Genomic DNA, 14,337 nt, shown 5'->3' with positions numbered 1-14,337 from the left:
TACCCCTGTATAAACTCAAGTCATTAAATATTAACCCCTTCCATGAAATCTCTTCCAAGTTTTCCATTCCTTTTCCCCAAATTTCCCAATTACCTCATCCATCTTTCATGCCCTTATCACTTTCTATTTTGAATTAGTTATTTATTAATCTCCTATATACTCTTAAGTACATTTGCATATGTATATGCTGCTGCTGCTGCTAAGTCGCCTCAGTCATGTCCGATTCTGTGCGACCCCATAGACAGCAGCCCACCAGGCTCCCCTGTCCCTGGGATTCTCCAGGCAAGAACACTGGAGTAGGTTGCCATTTCCTTCTCCAATGCAGGAAAGAGAAAAGTGAAAGTGAGGTCGCTCAGTCGTGCCCAAATCTTAGCGACCCCATGGACTGCAGCCTACCAGGCTCCTCCGTCCATGGAATTTTCCAGGCAAGAGTACTGGAGTGGGGTGCCATTGCCTTCTCCACATATGTATATATGTAAGTATATTTTTGTGTATATATATACTTAAGTATATCGTTTCAAGTATATATTTTTTAATCTCCTAATACTCTTAGGAGCAAGACTTATTATATCTATCCTTGTATTTCTAAGAGCTCCTAAATCAGAACTCTGTCAAAGTAGATACTCAATAACTAATAAAGGAAAATAGTGCAAACTCACACAGTAGCTATCTCAGAGGAATGGAAATGTGGTGGTGAACAGATAACTTTTTCATGTGTGTCTGTATCTATCTGTATTGTAACTGTTACAGAGAACTCCTAACATTATTCTTGAACATTACATTTTTGAAATATGAACATTTTTGTCATTAAAAGGCAGAAAAATTAAAAACAATAAAAATAATGACATGTTAGTAATCAATCTCCATTAGGAAGCTAGAATTACTAGTTTAAAAAAAAATCATAAAATAATTGAGCTTTAAAATTCATAAAATCCAAATACTTTAAATTCAGCCCGAAGAATTCAGAAGGCCTATCAGACAGATGCTTAGCCTTACTAACCATCATCATTTTTCAGTACTTTTGAGACTGACACCATGTAATAAAAAGAAGAAAAACTGCAGACAGCCACAGAAAAAGTTTTCAAATGGTGTAAAGTTTGCTTTTTTACACTCTTCTACTTTCCCAAGTATAAATCCAGCTAGATTCTGAAGCCAGTCAATCTCAGTTGAAAGCCTGGCTCCATCACTTACATGTTACACAGATCTCTAAGCTTCACTCAAATCTCTAAGCCTCACTCTCCTCACCTGCAATACATGGATAGTAATAGAACTCATGCTGTAGAATGTGGTAACAATTATATGAAGCTCTCCTTTGCTTAATAAAGAAGCAGTGTTCATTAAACAAAAGCTATTATGATGGCTTCACTAAACATCTTAGTACTTATGGGAAGAAGAGAAACCTGTAAGTGACTAGTACAATGTAAGTTCATTAAAGGCGGGACACAGACCATCTTCTATAGCCTTATTAGCAGGGTGTCTTGAATGCAGCAGGCACTCAATAATGTCTTGAAACGATATGTTCAACACCACATCTCCTAACCACTCTTTATATAGTAATCACATTGTTGGTATCAGTGATAGTAATCACATTGTTGGTATCAGTGAAAAAGAATCAGTGAAAAAGTTGGAAACAACGTAAAAGGGCGTTCACAGAGGAAACCATAAATAAAGTGTGGTATATTTTTTTACAACTATTAAAATACCCATGTATCAATGAGAATAAACAGTGGTCTATTTTGGGGGCTTCTGACACAAACCCTGACTCCTTACTCACTCAAATTTGCTTCTAGACCCAAATGCCTTGAAAGAGAACTTTAAATCACTTGTAAAACTTTCAAGTGACTTTTTTTTCTCAAATGATCTTCTTATATCCAGAGTATGTCACTGTAGAAAGAATTAAGGACTGAAAATCAGGACAGCTGAATTCAAATCTATTTGTGCCACCAAACACGTGGCCTAATCCACATTCTTCTACTGCTCTCAGCTTTCTCATTATAAAATTAAATAACTGAAACAAAATTGGTGGAGTTTTAAAAATCAGTATTATAGAGTACTAAAGTTCTGCCTACTGATTTTATATATTGATATTTCAACTACATCTTAATTTGGAAAGAAATGGTTCAGCTGCTTTTATAAAGTTTCAAAACTACTTCTTAGGTAATCAAGTTTCTTCCAGATATTTAGATTCTGTTTTTCAATTTACTTTCCCATTTACAAAAGTTTTGCCCACTACAATTTTATTCTTAGCCTGAGGACTGAATTATTTACATCCTTCAGGCATTTTATCTGCCAACTGTTCAAAATGGCTGCACAAGTCAAAGCAAAAGGCATCTCTGCTAGAAATACTCAAGTTTTACCAGGTGGTGAAAAGTTGACTTGTGCCAGATGAAGTTATTTTAACAACTTGATCAGAACTGAGCCCAATTTCAAGTTCCACATTTTAGTCACTCACTATGAAACAGTTTCTTTGGTTACAATTAATAGAAAAAGGAAACAAACCAGTGTGTTAAATGAAAATGAAAAGCTAGAATTTGACAGGTTTGTGCTTCACATAAAATAAAAATGAAGGGTGAAAATAAGGAAACAATGACAAGCATTCATGTAAATATGAGGCATCTAAAGGAGTCAGTAAGTTCTATCACTCACTACAAGACCAGGTTAATGAAACTCTTGCTAACTCCTTACCAAATGACTCTTCCATCTTTTACAACTTAATTCTTAACCTAAAGTATGTTATAAACACTTAATTCTTATCAGAAAATACTCAGACACCTCCAGGTACATAATGAAAATAGATTACCTTATCCGGTGTTGATTCAAAAGCATCTTTCTTCTGCTTATCCAATGGTTGGTCAGGAGGTGGTTTTATCTGATTACCCAAATGACAATTTTCAGGAGCCTTTTTGGGGATCTTATTCATTTCAACTGTAATATCATTAGGTGTAACATCTTCAGAATTAACTTCTTTCATTTCTTCCTGCTGGCAAGCTTTATTTTTATCACCATATGGTTTTGACCCTAAAAATGTACTTTGCGTCACTTGCTGATGCGTTTCTAACGCAGGTAGTGAAAAACTGGTTCGTAATAAGCCCGATTTAGGGGAAAATTGAGAGTCTAATTTATTTTGCTGCACAGAGTTAAATTTTGAGAGTTTAATTTTAGTCCAGTTGGAGTTCTTTTTAGTTGAGTTGTTTATTCCATTTAGTATACATTTCACAGGCTTTGTTTTTCTACTGGGGAAGAAACGATTACACTGAACATCCTGATTCGTTTCCTTCTGATGAAGTATTTGTCTTTCAGTCTCTGTCTCTTCCAATTTTATTTCTGTAGGCTTCTCCTCCTTTACACTTTCCATTTGTGAAGATTCCTTTTTTACCTCTACAGTATCTGACTCAATTTCACCAGCAATTTCTTCACAGAGCTGGAGAATGCTCCCGCGTTTGCTTGTTCCTGCTTGCTCCAGCCCATTGTCTCCAGTTTGTTCAGGCACTGATGGCTGTGGACTTTTTTGGGATTTTGCACTATTATTCACTTGTGTGTGAACTGACTTCTTCATCTCGTTCTTTTTAGAGACCACTGAAGTAGCCACTTTGGATCTTTTTATCTCAGAAGAAGATTTTGTTTCTTCTTTTCTAGTATTCTCCAGACACTTTTCAGATCCTTTTATGCACTGAGAACCAGAAGTATAAGCCGTCTGATGCTCCACTTTGCGCTTTTTTCCTTTGGGGGAATTGATCGCTTCATTAGTGACAGAATTTTCTTCCTCTTTAGAATCAGACTTTATTTCCAATACTTTTCTTTTCACATGTTTCTGATTTGTTTTAGCTTTATTAGATTTACTCTGAGTATTGTTACAGTGCTCTTTTTTTGTTGGCGGCAAACTCTGTTTAACTGCTTGAGCCTGACCCTGAATTTCTCTACTACGCAGAGACCTTGTTGAAACCTCTGTTAGCTGTTGTAGTCTTTGTGATCTCCGGTTGAGCTGTTCACTTGATTTAGGGGTTTCGTGCACTGTTTTTTTCTGAGATATTTTCTTCTGTTTTGTAGATTCCTGTTGTGAATGTCCCTTTACAGTCACCATATTTTTATTAGTAGATTTACTAGCTCTTTTATCAGTGGATGCTGACCTTGTGCTCATGCATGTTCCTAATTCAGGCTGATTCACTTTACTTTCATTTGAAGATTTAACCAGTGATTTTATAGCTTCCTTTGGATCTGATTTTTTTGCTAGATTTTTTTGAGAACCTTGAACTTGTGTTTCTAAATTCTTATCTTCATTCTTTTTAATAACACTAGAGGAATTTTCTTTTGATTTCTCCTGAATGGACATCATTCCTGAGTAAGGTCCTCCTTTTCTGAGTATTTTCGAAATTTTTGTGTCCTAGTAAATAATAAATGCTGAATGTCTAGTATTATCTCTGAGCAGGTCTAAAAAATTCAACTGATACTGGTACACATTTTCAACAAAAGTACTAGTCTGCTAAGATTTCTGTCATCCTTACGGCATGAAGGCTGAATAATATTTGCTTTACTTTGGACAAGGCAATAGATATTTGAGAAAAATTAAAATCTAAGCTAATATTTTCAGAACTTTTTATGACAAAAATTTTAATTCAAGTTTGATCTGTTTTGTTAATGTTTCAATTAAATTTGTTTTCAGGCCTAGCCCTATGACTGGATAAGTTATTTATCACTGACCCGTCTGATTTGACAAAGTTTTTGAAAATTTTTTTCTTCTGAAGTCTACAGTTATTGGACTTTGATTCATTAGAAACATGTCTTATAGCTAACACGTTTCTTTGCTTGTTTGCTGAGTCTGTTGATTTAAAGTTCTTATTTAACCACGTCCGTTTAATAAAATACTCTATTAATAAAGATTTCCTTTTGTGCTGGCATTTCTGGAAAAATAAAAAAACAAACATTAAATTTTGTACAATCCAAGAATTTGGCAATGCTAACACTACAAAGAAATAACCACAACTTACAAAAAATGTTACTCTTTCTTTCAAATACTTAGTGTGTATACTTAAAATACACTTTAAAACTGTATAAGCAATTGTTGTTGGACTGTTGTGGATCACAATAAACTGTGGGAAATTCTTCAAGAGAAGGGAATACCAGACCACCTGACTTGCCTCTTGAGAAACCTATATGCAGGTCAGGAAGCAACAGTTAGAACTGGACATGGAACAACGGACTAGTTCCAAATAGGAAAAGGAGTACGTCAAGGCTGTATACTGTCACCCTGCTTATTTAACTTAAATGCAGAGTACATCATGAGAAACGCTGGGCTGGAAGAAGCACAAGCTGGAATCAAGATTGCTGGGAGAGATATCAATAACCTCAGATGTGCAGATGACAGCACCCTTATGGCGGAAAGTGAAGAGGAACTAAAAAGCCTCTTGATGAAGGTGAAAGAAGAGAGTGAAAAAGTTGGCTTAAAGCTCAACATTCAGAAAATGAAGATCATGGCATCCGGTCCCATCACTTCATGGGAAATAGATGGAGAAACAGTGGAAACAGTGTCAGACTTTATTTTTCTGGGCTCCAAAATCACTGCAGATGGTGACTGCAGCCATGAAATTAAAAGAAGCTTACTCCTTGGAAGGAAAGTTATGACCAACCTAGATAGCATATTCAAAAGCAGAGATATTACTTTGCCAACAAAGGTCCATCTAGTCAAGGCTATGGTTTTTCCTGTGGTCATATATGGAAGTGAGAGTTGGACTGTGAAGAAAGCTGAGCGCCGAAGAATTGATGCTTTTGAACTGTGGTGTTGGAGAAGACTCTTGAGAGTCCCTTGGACTGCAAGGAGATCCAACCAGTCCATTCTGAAGGAGATCAGCCCTGGGATTTCTTTGGAAGGAATGACGTTAAAGCTGAAACTCCAGTACTTTGGCCACCTCATGCGAAGAGTTGACTCATTGGAAAAGACTAATGCTGGGAGGGATTGGGGGCAGGAGGAGAAGGGGACGACAGAGGATGAGATGGCTGGATGGCATCACAGACTCGATAGACGGATGTGAGTTTGAGTGAACTCCAGGAGTTGGTGATGGACAGGGAGGCCTGGCGTGCTGCGATTCATGGGGTTGCAAAGAGTCGGACACGACTGAGCAACTGAACCGAACTGAACTGAAGCTGTTGTGGGTTAGGCTTTGCTGTGGGTGTGGGTGGGCTTGGTGCCTCATTAGGGGTTTGGCTCTATTTTACTGTTTGTGTTTCTTCTGGGGCCAAGCTGAAGGGGCAGCATACTTAAGGCTAACAGGAAAATGTACCCTAAGTATAGTCTTATAAATCGAAAACCTGTCTTAAATAAACAGAGAATAGCTGAAAATCAATCTCTCCTTGAGGTTACTTACATTTCCTTTCCCACAAGAAACATTTGATCTTTCAGCCACCATAACTCATAGAATTTGACAAAATCATTCCTTATAATTTCCTTTTAACACATTATACAGCACCTAAAAGTAAAATATTGAGAAATGTTTATAAAGTACAAAGATGTAATTATTTACATCTCATCTATTAATCAATATATTAATCTATACTCCATAATTTTACCCTGTCCCTAACATTAGTTTTCAGAGCTCCATTTACACTTAAGTATAGTATTTCTAATCTGAAGTAAACTATGGCACGTGCATCCAATGAAGTAAGCTTTTCTATTTCAATTTTACATTTTAGAAAAACTTTGTAACAAAAAAAATCATCATACATACAGTGGTTAAGCTAGTAAAGCAAAATCCTACTTTGAGGAAAAATAGTGCATGTAAATAATTACATTCATAGAAAAATAGTGACAGATAAAAAGACAGATTTAAATACACAACATTTATGTCTACTCTCATGTAATACTTAAAAAAAAAAAGCAATAGATTAAAATGAAGCAAGACAAAACCATAAACCCAAAGGATAAAAACAAAAGTGTAGATGACAAAAATTAAAAGTACAGAAGCTACAAAGAAGGACAAATAACCTCCACACTCAAAGAAACCTGATCCTAAACTGGAAATTGAGGAAAGCCAAGTGAGAACCAACTCTACTTAAACCAGAGAATCTCTCAAGCAGCAGAAATGGGCAGTACCACAAGATGGGGAGAAAATGGGACTCACATAAAGGGAAAGATCCCCACACAGCCATCCCAATTATTACCCAGGTGAATGGGGAAACAAAAATATGATGTTTCAGTACAACAGAACACTCAGCAATCAAAAGGAACAGTGCTTGGAGCCACATGAATGAACTTCACAATCATGATGTTGAATGAAAAGGGCTAGACACAAAGAGTACATAAAGTATTTTACTTTTATGAAATTCTAGAAAAGGAAAACTTATCTATAGTAACAGAAAATAGATGAGTCACTGCCTGGGGTAGGAGCAGAGGGAGAGAGAGACTTTTGGAGGTAATAGAAATAATCTCTATCGTGATTGTGATGGTAGTTCCAAGAACGTGCAAATCTGTCAAAATCCACCAAACTGTACACTTTAAAAGGCTGCCGTGTTTTATACATACATTATGCTTTAGTAAATCTACCCCCAAAATAGAACTCTAAGTAACTGATATGGACCTACAACTGAGAAACACAGTTAAACCAAATAAAGCAAGGTGCATAACAGGGCGGACTTCCCCTTGTCATAAAAAGAAAAAAGGAAGACAGGGGGAGGAAGGAAAGGTATAGAAACGTATGCTTGCCTGTGAACACAATAGGTTGGAAGGATGCCCAAGAAATTAGTAACAGTGAAGACTTCCGAGAAAGAGAACTATGGGACCAAGTGCAAGAAGTGTGGGGAAAGAAAGCTTACTTTCCACTATATACTCCATTTTATTATGTGAACATATAATCTTGTCCAAAAAAGTTACATTTCTTTGAATATATTTAAGTGTATTTGGCATACGGACCAATTATCTTTGAAGGCACTAAATTATAACAATATAAGCTACTTACCTTATTGAAATGAAAATTACATATAATTTTTTTCTTCAAGTTGATAGATGATGCTTCTAATGAATGATACTTCTAACAGCTTCCATGTGTTTGGCTGTTAATCTTAAAAAAAAAAAAGAATTCTATATAGCTAAAGTAAAACAATCTATTAAAAAACATGAGAATACAAAAACAGTATCATCTATTAACTGTCTATTAACTATTAGAACAACTTGGACTAAGCTAGACTAACAATGGCTTAGTGACGATTTTTCACTTGATATACAAAAATCTTGCAGTTCAATATGGTTACATCTCATTTTCTTACACCATATAATAAATTTGATTTTTCTCTGAAAATAATCACGATCTTCTACCCCAAACTGCACCTCCATGGAAGGAGTATATTATTTTCCTTCCCATCAGAGGCTCAGCTTGACCATATGTCTTACTTTGGCCTCATGGTGGACAGAGCATACTTCCCTGCCCCTACAGCTTTGCCATCTGATGACTTGGCCAATGGGATGTTAGCAGAAAAGAGAGAGAGAGATCTAAAATGTCTTTGTGCAATTGGTCTTCCTACTTCTGCCATTACCAGAAGAAGAGTTCAGCAGGTAGATGCTGCCTCTTCAGCTCAGGCCCCAGAAGAAACACAAACAGTAAACCGGAGCCAAACCCCTAATGAGGCACCAAGCCCACCCACACCCACAGCAAAGCATAATTCAAGTCACTTTAACATAAATCATCTAACCCACAGCAGCTTACAGATGTATAATCAACAACAATTGCTTACACAGTTTTAAACCACTGAGTTGTAGGGCAGTTTCTCATACAACAATAACTAATACATATTATAGTTAAATTTTCTGGGAAACCCCAGATTTACCCAAGATTAGAGGACCACAGCCTTGTCTAACTCAATGAAATTAAGCCATGCCCGGGGGGCAACCCAAGATGGGCGGGTCATGGTGGAGAGATTTGATAGAATGTAGTCCACTGGAGAAGGGAATGGCAAACCACTTCAGTATTCTTGCCTTGAGAACCCCATGATCAGTATGAAAAGGCAAAATGATAGGATACTGAAAGAGGAACTCCCCAGGTCAGTAGGGGCCCTATATGCTACTGGAGATCAGTGGAGAAATAACTCCAGAAAGAATGAAGGGATGGAGCCAAAGCAAAAAGAATACCCAGCTGTGGATGTGACTGGTGATAGAAGCAAGGTCCGATGCTGTAAAGAGCAATATTGCATAGGAACCTGGAATGTCAGGTCCATGAATCAAGGCAAATTGGAAGTGGTCAAACAAGAGATGGCAAGAGTGAATGTTGACATTCTAGGAATCAGCGAACTGAAATGGACTGGAATGGGTGAATTTAACTTAGATGACCATTATATCTACTACTGCGGGCAGGAATCCCTCAGAAGAAATGGACTAGCCATCATGGTCAACAGAAGAGTCTTAAATGCAATACTTGGATGCAATCTCAAAAACGACAGAATGATCTCTGTTCGTTTCCAAGACAAACCATTCAATATCACAGTAATCCAAGTCTATGCCCCAACCAGAAATGCTGAAGAAGCTGAAGTTGAACGGTTCTATAAAGACCCACAAGACCTTTTAGAACTAACACCCAAAAAAGATGTCCTTTTCATTATAGGGGACTGGAATGCAAAAGTAGGAAGTCAAGAAACACCTGGAGTAAGAGGCAAATTTGGCCTTGGAATACAGAATGAAGCAGGGCAAAGACTAATAGAGTTTTGCCAAGAAAATGCACTGGTCATAACAAACACCCTCTTCCAACAACACAAGAGAAGACTCTATACATGGACATCACCAGATGGTCAACACCGAAATCAGATTGATTATATTCTTTGCAGCCAAAGATGGAGAAGCTCTATACAGTCAGCAAAAACAAGACCAGGAGCTGACTGTGGCTCAGACCATTAACTCCTTATTGCCAAATTCAGATTTATGTTGAAGAAAGTACGGAAAACCACTAGACCATTCAGGTATTACCTAAATCAAATCCCATATGATTATACAGTAGAAGTGAGAAATAGATTTAAGGGCCTCTATCTGATAGATAGAGTGCCTGATGAACTATGGAATGAGATTTGTGACATTGTACAGGAGACAGGGATCAAGACCATTCCCATAGAAAAGAAATGCAAAAAAGCAAAATGGCTGTCTGGGGAGGCCTTAAAATAGCTGTGAAAAGAAGAGAAGCAAAAGGCAAAGGAGAAAAGGAAAGATATAAACATCTGAATGCAGAGTTCCAAAGAATAGCAAGAAGAGATAAGAAAGCCTTCTTCAGCGATCAATGCAAAGAAATAGAGGAAAACAACAGAATGGGAAAGACTAGGGATCTCTTCAAGAAAAATCAGAGATACCAAAGGAACATTTCATGCAAAGATGAGCTCGAAGGATGTCGAGGACAGAAATGGTATGGACCTAACAGAAGCAGAAGATATTAAGAGATGGCAAGAATACACAGAAGAACTGTACAAAAAAGATATTCACGACCCAGATAATCACGATGGTGTGATCACTGACCTAGAGCCAGACATCCTGGAATGTGAAGTCAAGTGGGCTTTAGAAAGCATCACTACGAACAAAGCTAGTGGAGGTGATGGAATTCCAGTTGAGCTATTCCAAATCCTGAAAGATGATGCTGTGAAAGTGCTGCACTCAATATGCCAGCAAATTTGGAAAACTCAGCAGTGGCCACAGGATTGGAAAAAGGTCAGTTTTCATTCCAATCCCAAAGAAAGGCAATGCCAAAGAATGCTCAAACTACCGCACAACTGCACTCATCTCACATGCTACTAAAGTAATGCTCAAAATTCTCCAAGCCAGGCTTCAGCAATATGTGAACCGTGAACTTCCTGATGTTCAAGCTGGTTTTAGAAAAGGCAGAGGAACCAGAGATCAAACTACCAACATACGCTGGGTCATGGAAAAAGCAAGAGAGTTCCAGAAAAACATCTATTTCTGGTTTATTGACTATGCCAACGCCTTTGACTGTGTGGATCGCAACAAACTGTGGAAAATTCTGAAAGAGATGGGAATACCAGACCACCTGATCTGCCTCTTGAGAAATCTGTATGCAGGTCAGGAAGCAACAGTTAGAACTGGACATGGAACAACAGACTGGTTCCAAATAGGAGAATGAATATGTCAAGGCTGTATATTGTCACCCTGTTTATTTAACTTATATGCAGAGTACATCATGAGAAATGCTGGACTGGAAGAAACACAAGCTGGAATCAAGATTGCTGGGAGAAATGTCAATAACCTCAGATATGCAGATGACACCACCCTTATGGCAGAAAGTGAAGAGAAACTAAAAAGCCTCTTGATGAAGGTGAAAGAAGAGAGTGAAAAAGTTGGCTTAAAGCTCAACATTCAGAAAACGAAGATCATGGCATCCGGTCCCACCACTTCATGGGAAATAGATGGGGAAACAGTGGAAACAGTGTCAGACTTTATTTTTCTGGGCTCCAAAATCACTGCAGATGGTGACTGCAGCCATGAAATAAAAGACGCTTACTCCTTGGAAGGAAAGTTATGACCAATCTAGATAGTATATTCAAAAGCAGAGATATTACTTTGCCAACAAAGGTTCATCTAGTCAAGGCTATGGTTTTTCCTGCGGTCATGTATGGATGTAAGAGTTGGACTGTGAAGAAGGCTGAGCGCAGAAGAATTGATGCTTTTGAACTGTGGTGTTGGAGAAGACTCTTGAGAGTCCCTTGGACTGCAAGGAGATCCAACCAGTCCATTCTGAAGGAGATCAGCCCTGGGATTTCTTTGGAAGGAATGATGCTAAAGCTGAAACTCCAGTACTTTGGGCACCTCATGCAAAGAGTTGAGTCACTGGAAAAGACTCTGATGCTGGGAGGGATTGGGGGCAAGAGGAGAAGGGGACGACAGAGGATGAGATGGCTGGGTGGCATCACTGACTCGATGGACGTTGAGTCTCAGTGAATTCCGGGAGTTGGCGATGGACAGGGAGGCCTGGCGTGCTGCAATTCATGGGGTCGCAAAGAGTCGGACACGACTGAGCGACTCATCTGATCTGATCTGAAGCCTGAGAGGTTTATCTTCCCAGGTGGCACAGTGCTAAAGAATCTGCCCGCCAATGCAAGAAACCAGAGAGACACAGGTTTGATCCTTGGGTCAGGTTGCCCTGGAGTAGAAAGTGGCAACCCACTCCAGTATTCTTGCCTAAAAAATACCATGGACAGAGGAGCCTGGCAGGCTACAGTCCATAGGGTGGCAAAGAGTCGGACATGATTGAGCAACTGTGCATGCACACACACAGACACAAACCTCTGAGGCATAATAACTTGAAAAAACACATTTAATGTCCTTTATTACTTAAGCAACAAAAATTTTAATTTTAAAAATTATGAATTACTTTACATCATTTCCTCCCAATTTCTAAATATTTTAACACATGGCAGTTGGGCCCTAACAGAACAAAGAGGTTAACTGATACACAAATCTACAGCATTTGCCACTCACCTGTTCAGTTATGGTAAGGATTAGTTCACTTTAGTTTGCCCTATATGTTAAATCATTATTAACCTAGCATTATATACCTTAATAACATCCCTTTCTATTAAATAAAATCTTATAAAAATGCATTCTCTCACCTGTTAACAAATTGACAAGACCCCTCCAACAAGCCAAAGCTAGCTTCTTAATAGAATTCTAATAAAATCAATATTGGGGCCAAAAAACAATAATCAAACTTAACATAAAATGATCACTTCAAAAAATCCACAATACTTATATAGAAAGATAATTTACAAGATACATGTTAGAAAGTGCTTGAGAATTTAAGAGTACATCCAATTTCTAAATTGTACATTATGATAAAATATATTCAAATTTTAATCATTAAAGCATTTAGATTACATCACCCAATATATTTTAAGTTTAAAGTGATATTTTAAAAATCATTTTACAATTGGGAATTCTCTGCCAGTCCAGTGGTTAAGACTCCAAGCTCTCACTGCCAAGGGCCCAGATTCAATCCCTGGTCAGGGAACTAAGATCCCACAAGCAGTGTGATCAGGAGTTAAAAAAAAAAAAAAAATTTTAACTGAGATGTAATTTGAGATTGTACAGGAGACAGGGATCAAGACCATCCCCATGGAAAAGAAATGCAAAAAAGCAAAATGGCTGTCTGAGGAGGCCTTACAAATAGCTGTGAAAAGAAGAGAAGCAAAAAGCAAAGGAGAAAAGGAAAGATATAAACATCTGAATGCAGAGTTCCAAAGAATAGCAAGAAGAGATAAGAAAGCCTTCTTCAGCGATCAATGCAAAGAAATAGAGGAAAACAACAGAATGAGAAAGACTAGAGATCTCTTCGAGAAAATCAGATATACCAAAGGAATATTTCATGCAAAAATGGGCTCGATAAAGGACAAAAATGGTATGGACCTAACGGAAGCAGAAGATATTAAGAAGAGATGGCAAGAATACACAGAAGAACTGTACAAAAAAGATCTTCACGACCCAGATAATCACGATGGTGTGATCACTGACCTAGAGCCAGACATCCTGGAATGTGAAGTCAAGTGGGCTTTAGAAAGCATCACTACGAACAAAGCTAGTGGAGGTGATGGAATTCCAGTTAGCTATTCCAAATCCTGAAAGATGATGCTGTGAAAGTGCTGCACTCAATATGCCAGCAAATTTGGAAAACTCAGCAGTGGCCACAGGACTGGAAAAAGGTCAGTTTTCATTCCAATCCCAAAGAAAGGCAATGCCAAAGAATGCTCAAACTACCGCACAACTGCACTCATCTCACATATGCTACTAAAGTAATGCTCAAAGTTCTCCAAGCCAGGCTTCAGCAATATGTGAACCGTGAACTTCCTGATGTTCAAGCTGGTTTTAGAAAAGGCAGAGGAACCAGAGATCAAACTACCAACATACGCTGGGTCATGGAAAAAGCAAGAGAGTTCCAGAAAAACATCTATTTCTGGTTTATTGACTATGCCAACGCCTTTGACTGTGTGGATCGCAACAAACTGTGGAAAATTCTGAAAGAGATGGGAATACCAGACCACCTGATCTGCCTCTTGAGAAATCTGTATGCAGGTCAGGAAGCAACAGTTAGAACTGGACATGGAACAACAGACTGGTTCCAAATAGGAGAATGAATATGTCAAGCCTGTATATTGTCACCCTGTTTATTTAACTTATATGCAGAGTACATCATGAGAAATGCTGGACTGGAAGAAACACAAGCTGGAATCAAGATTGCCGGGAGAAATATCAATAACCTCAGATATGCAGATGACACCACCCTTATGGCAGAAAGTGAAGAACTAAAAAGCCTCTTGATGAAAGTGAAAGAAGAGAGTGAAAAAGTTGGCTTAAAGCTCAACATTCAGAAA

General features: G+C 38.0%; 1 protein-coding gene across 3 annotated transcripts in view; it reads right to left on the bottom strand.

The window, feature by feature from the left end:
- Positions 1-14,337, bottom strand: part of ESCO1 (establishment of sister chromatid cohesion N-acetyltransferase 1) — a 43,692-nt gene that overhangs the window by 22,607 nt on the left and 6,748 nt on the right. For all 3 annotated transcript variants that reach the window (XR_002183604.2, XM_019986756.2, XM_019986755.2), the window contains 3 exons: positions 7,947-8,048; positions 6,360-6,461; positions 2,801-4,898 (listed from right to left, as the gene is read on the bottom strand). Coding sequence is in view for 2 of the 3 variants with exons in the window: in XM_019986756.2 (XP_019842315.2) it covers positions 2,801-4,333 (1,533 nt within the window). In the remaining variant the exon portion in view is untranslated. The remainder of the gene's footprint in view (positions 1-2,800; positions 4,899-6,359; positions 6,462-7,946; positions 8,049-14,337) is intronic.

Source organism: Bos indicus, chromosome 24, assembly GCF_029378745.1.
Source record: "Bos indicus isolate NIAB-ARS_2022 breed Sahiwal x Tharparkar chromosome 24, NIAB-ARS_B.indTharparkar_mat_pri_1.0, whole genome shotgun sequence".
NCBI classification, from domain to species: Eukaryota; Metazoa; Chordata; class Mammalia; order Artiodactyla; family Bovidae; genus Bos; species Bos indicus.
The sequence above is the reverse complement of the archived record's forward strand: the minus strand, read 5'-3'. Positions and strand labels throughout refer to the sequence as shown.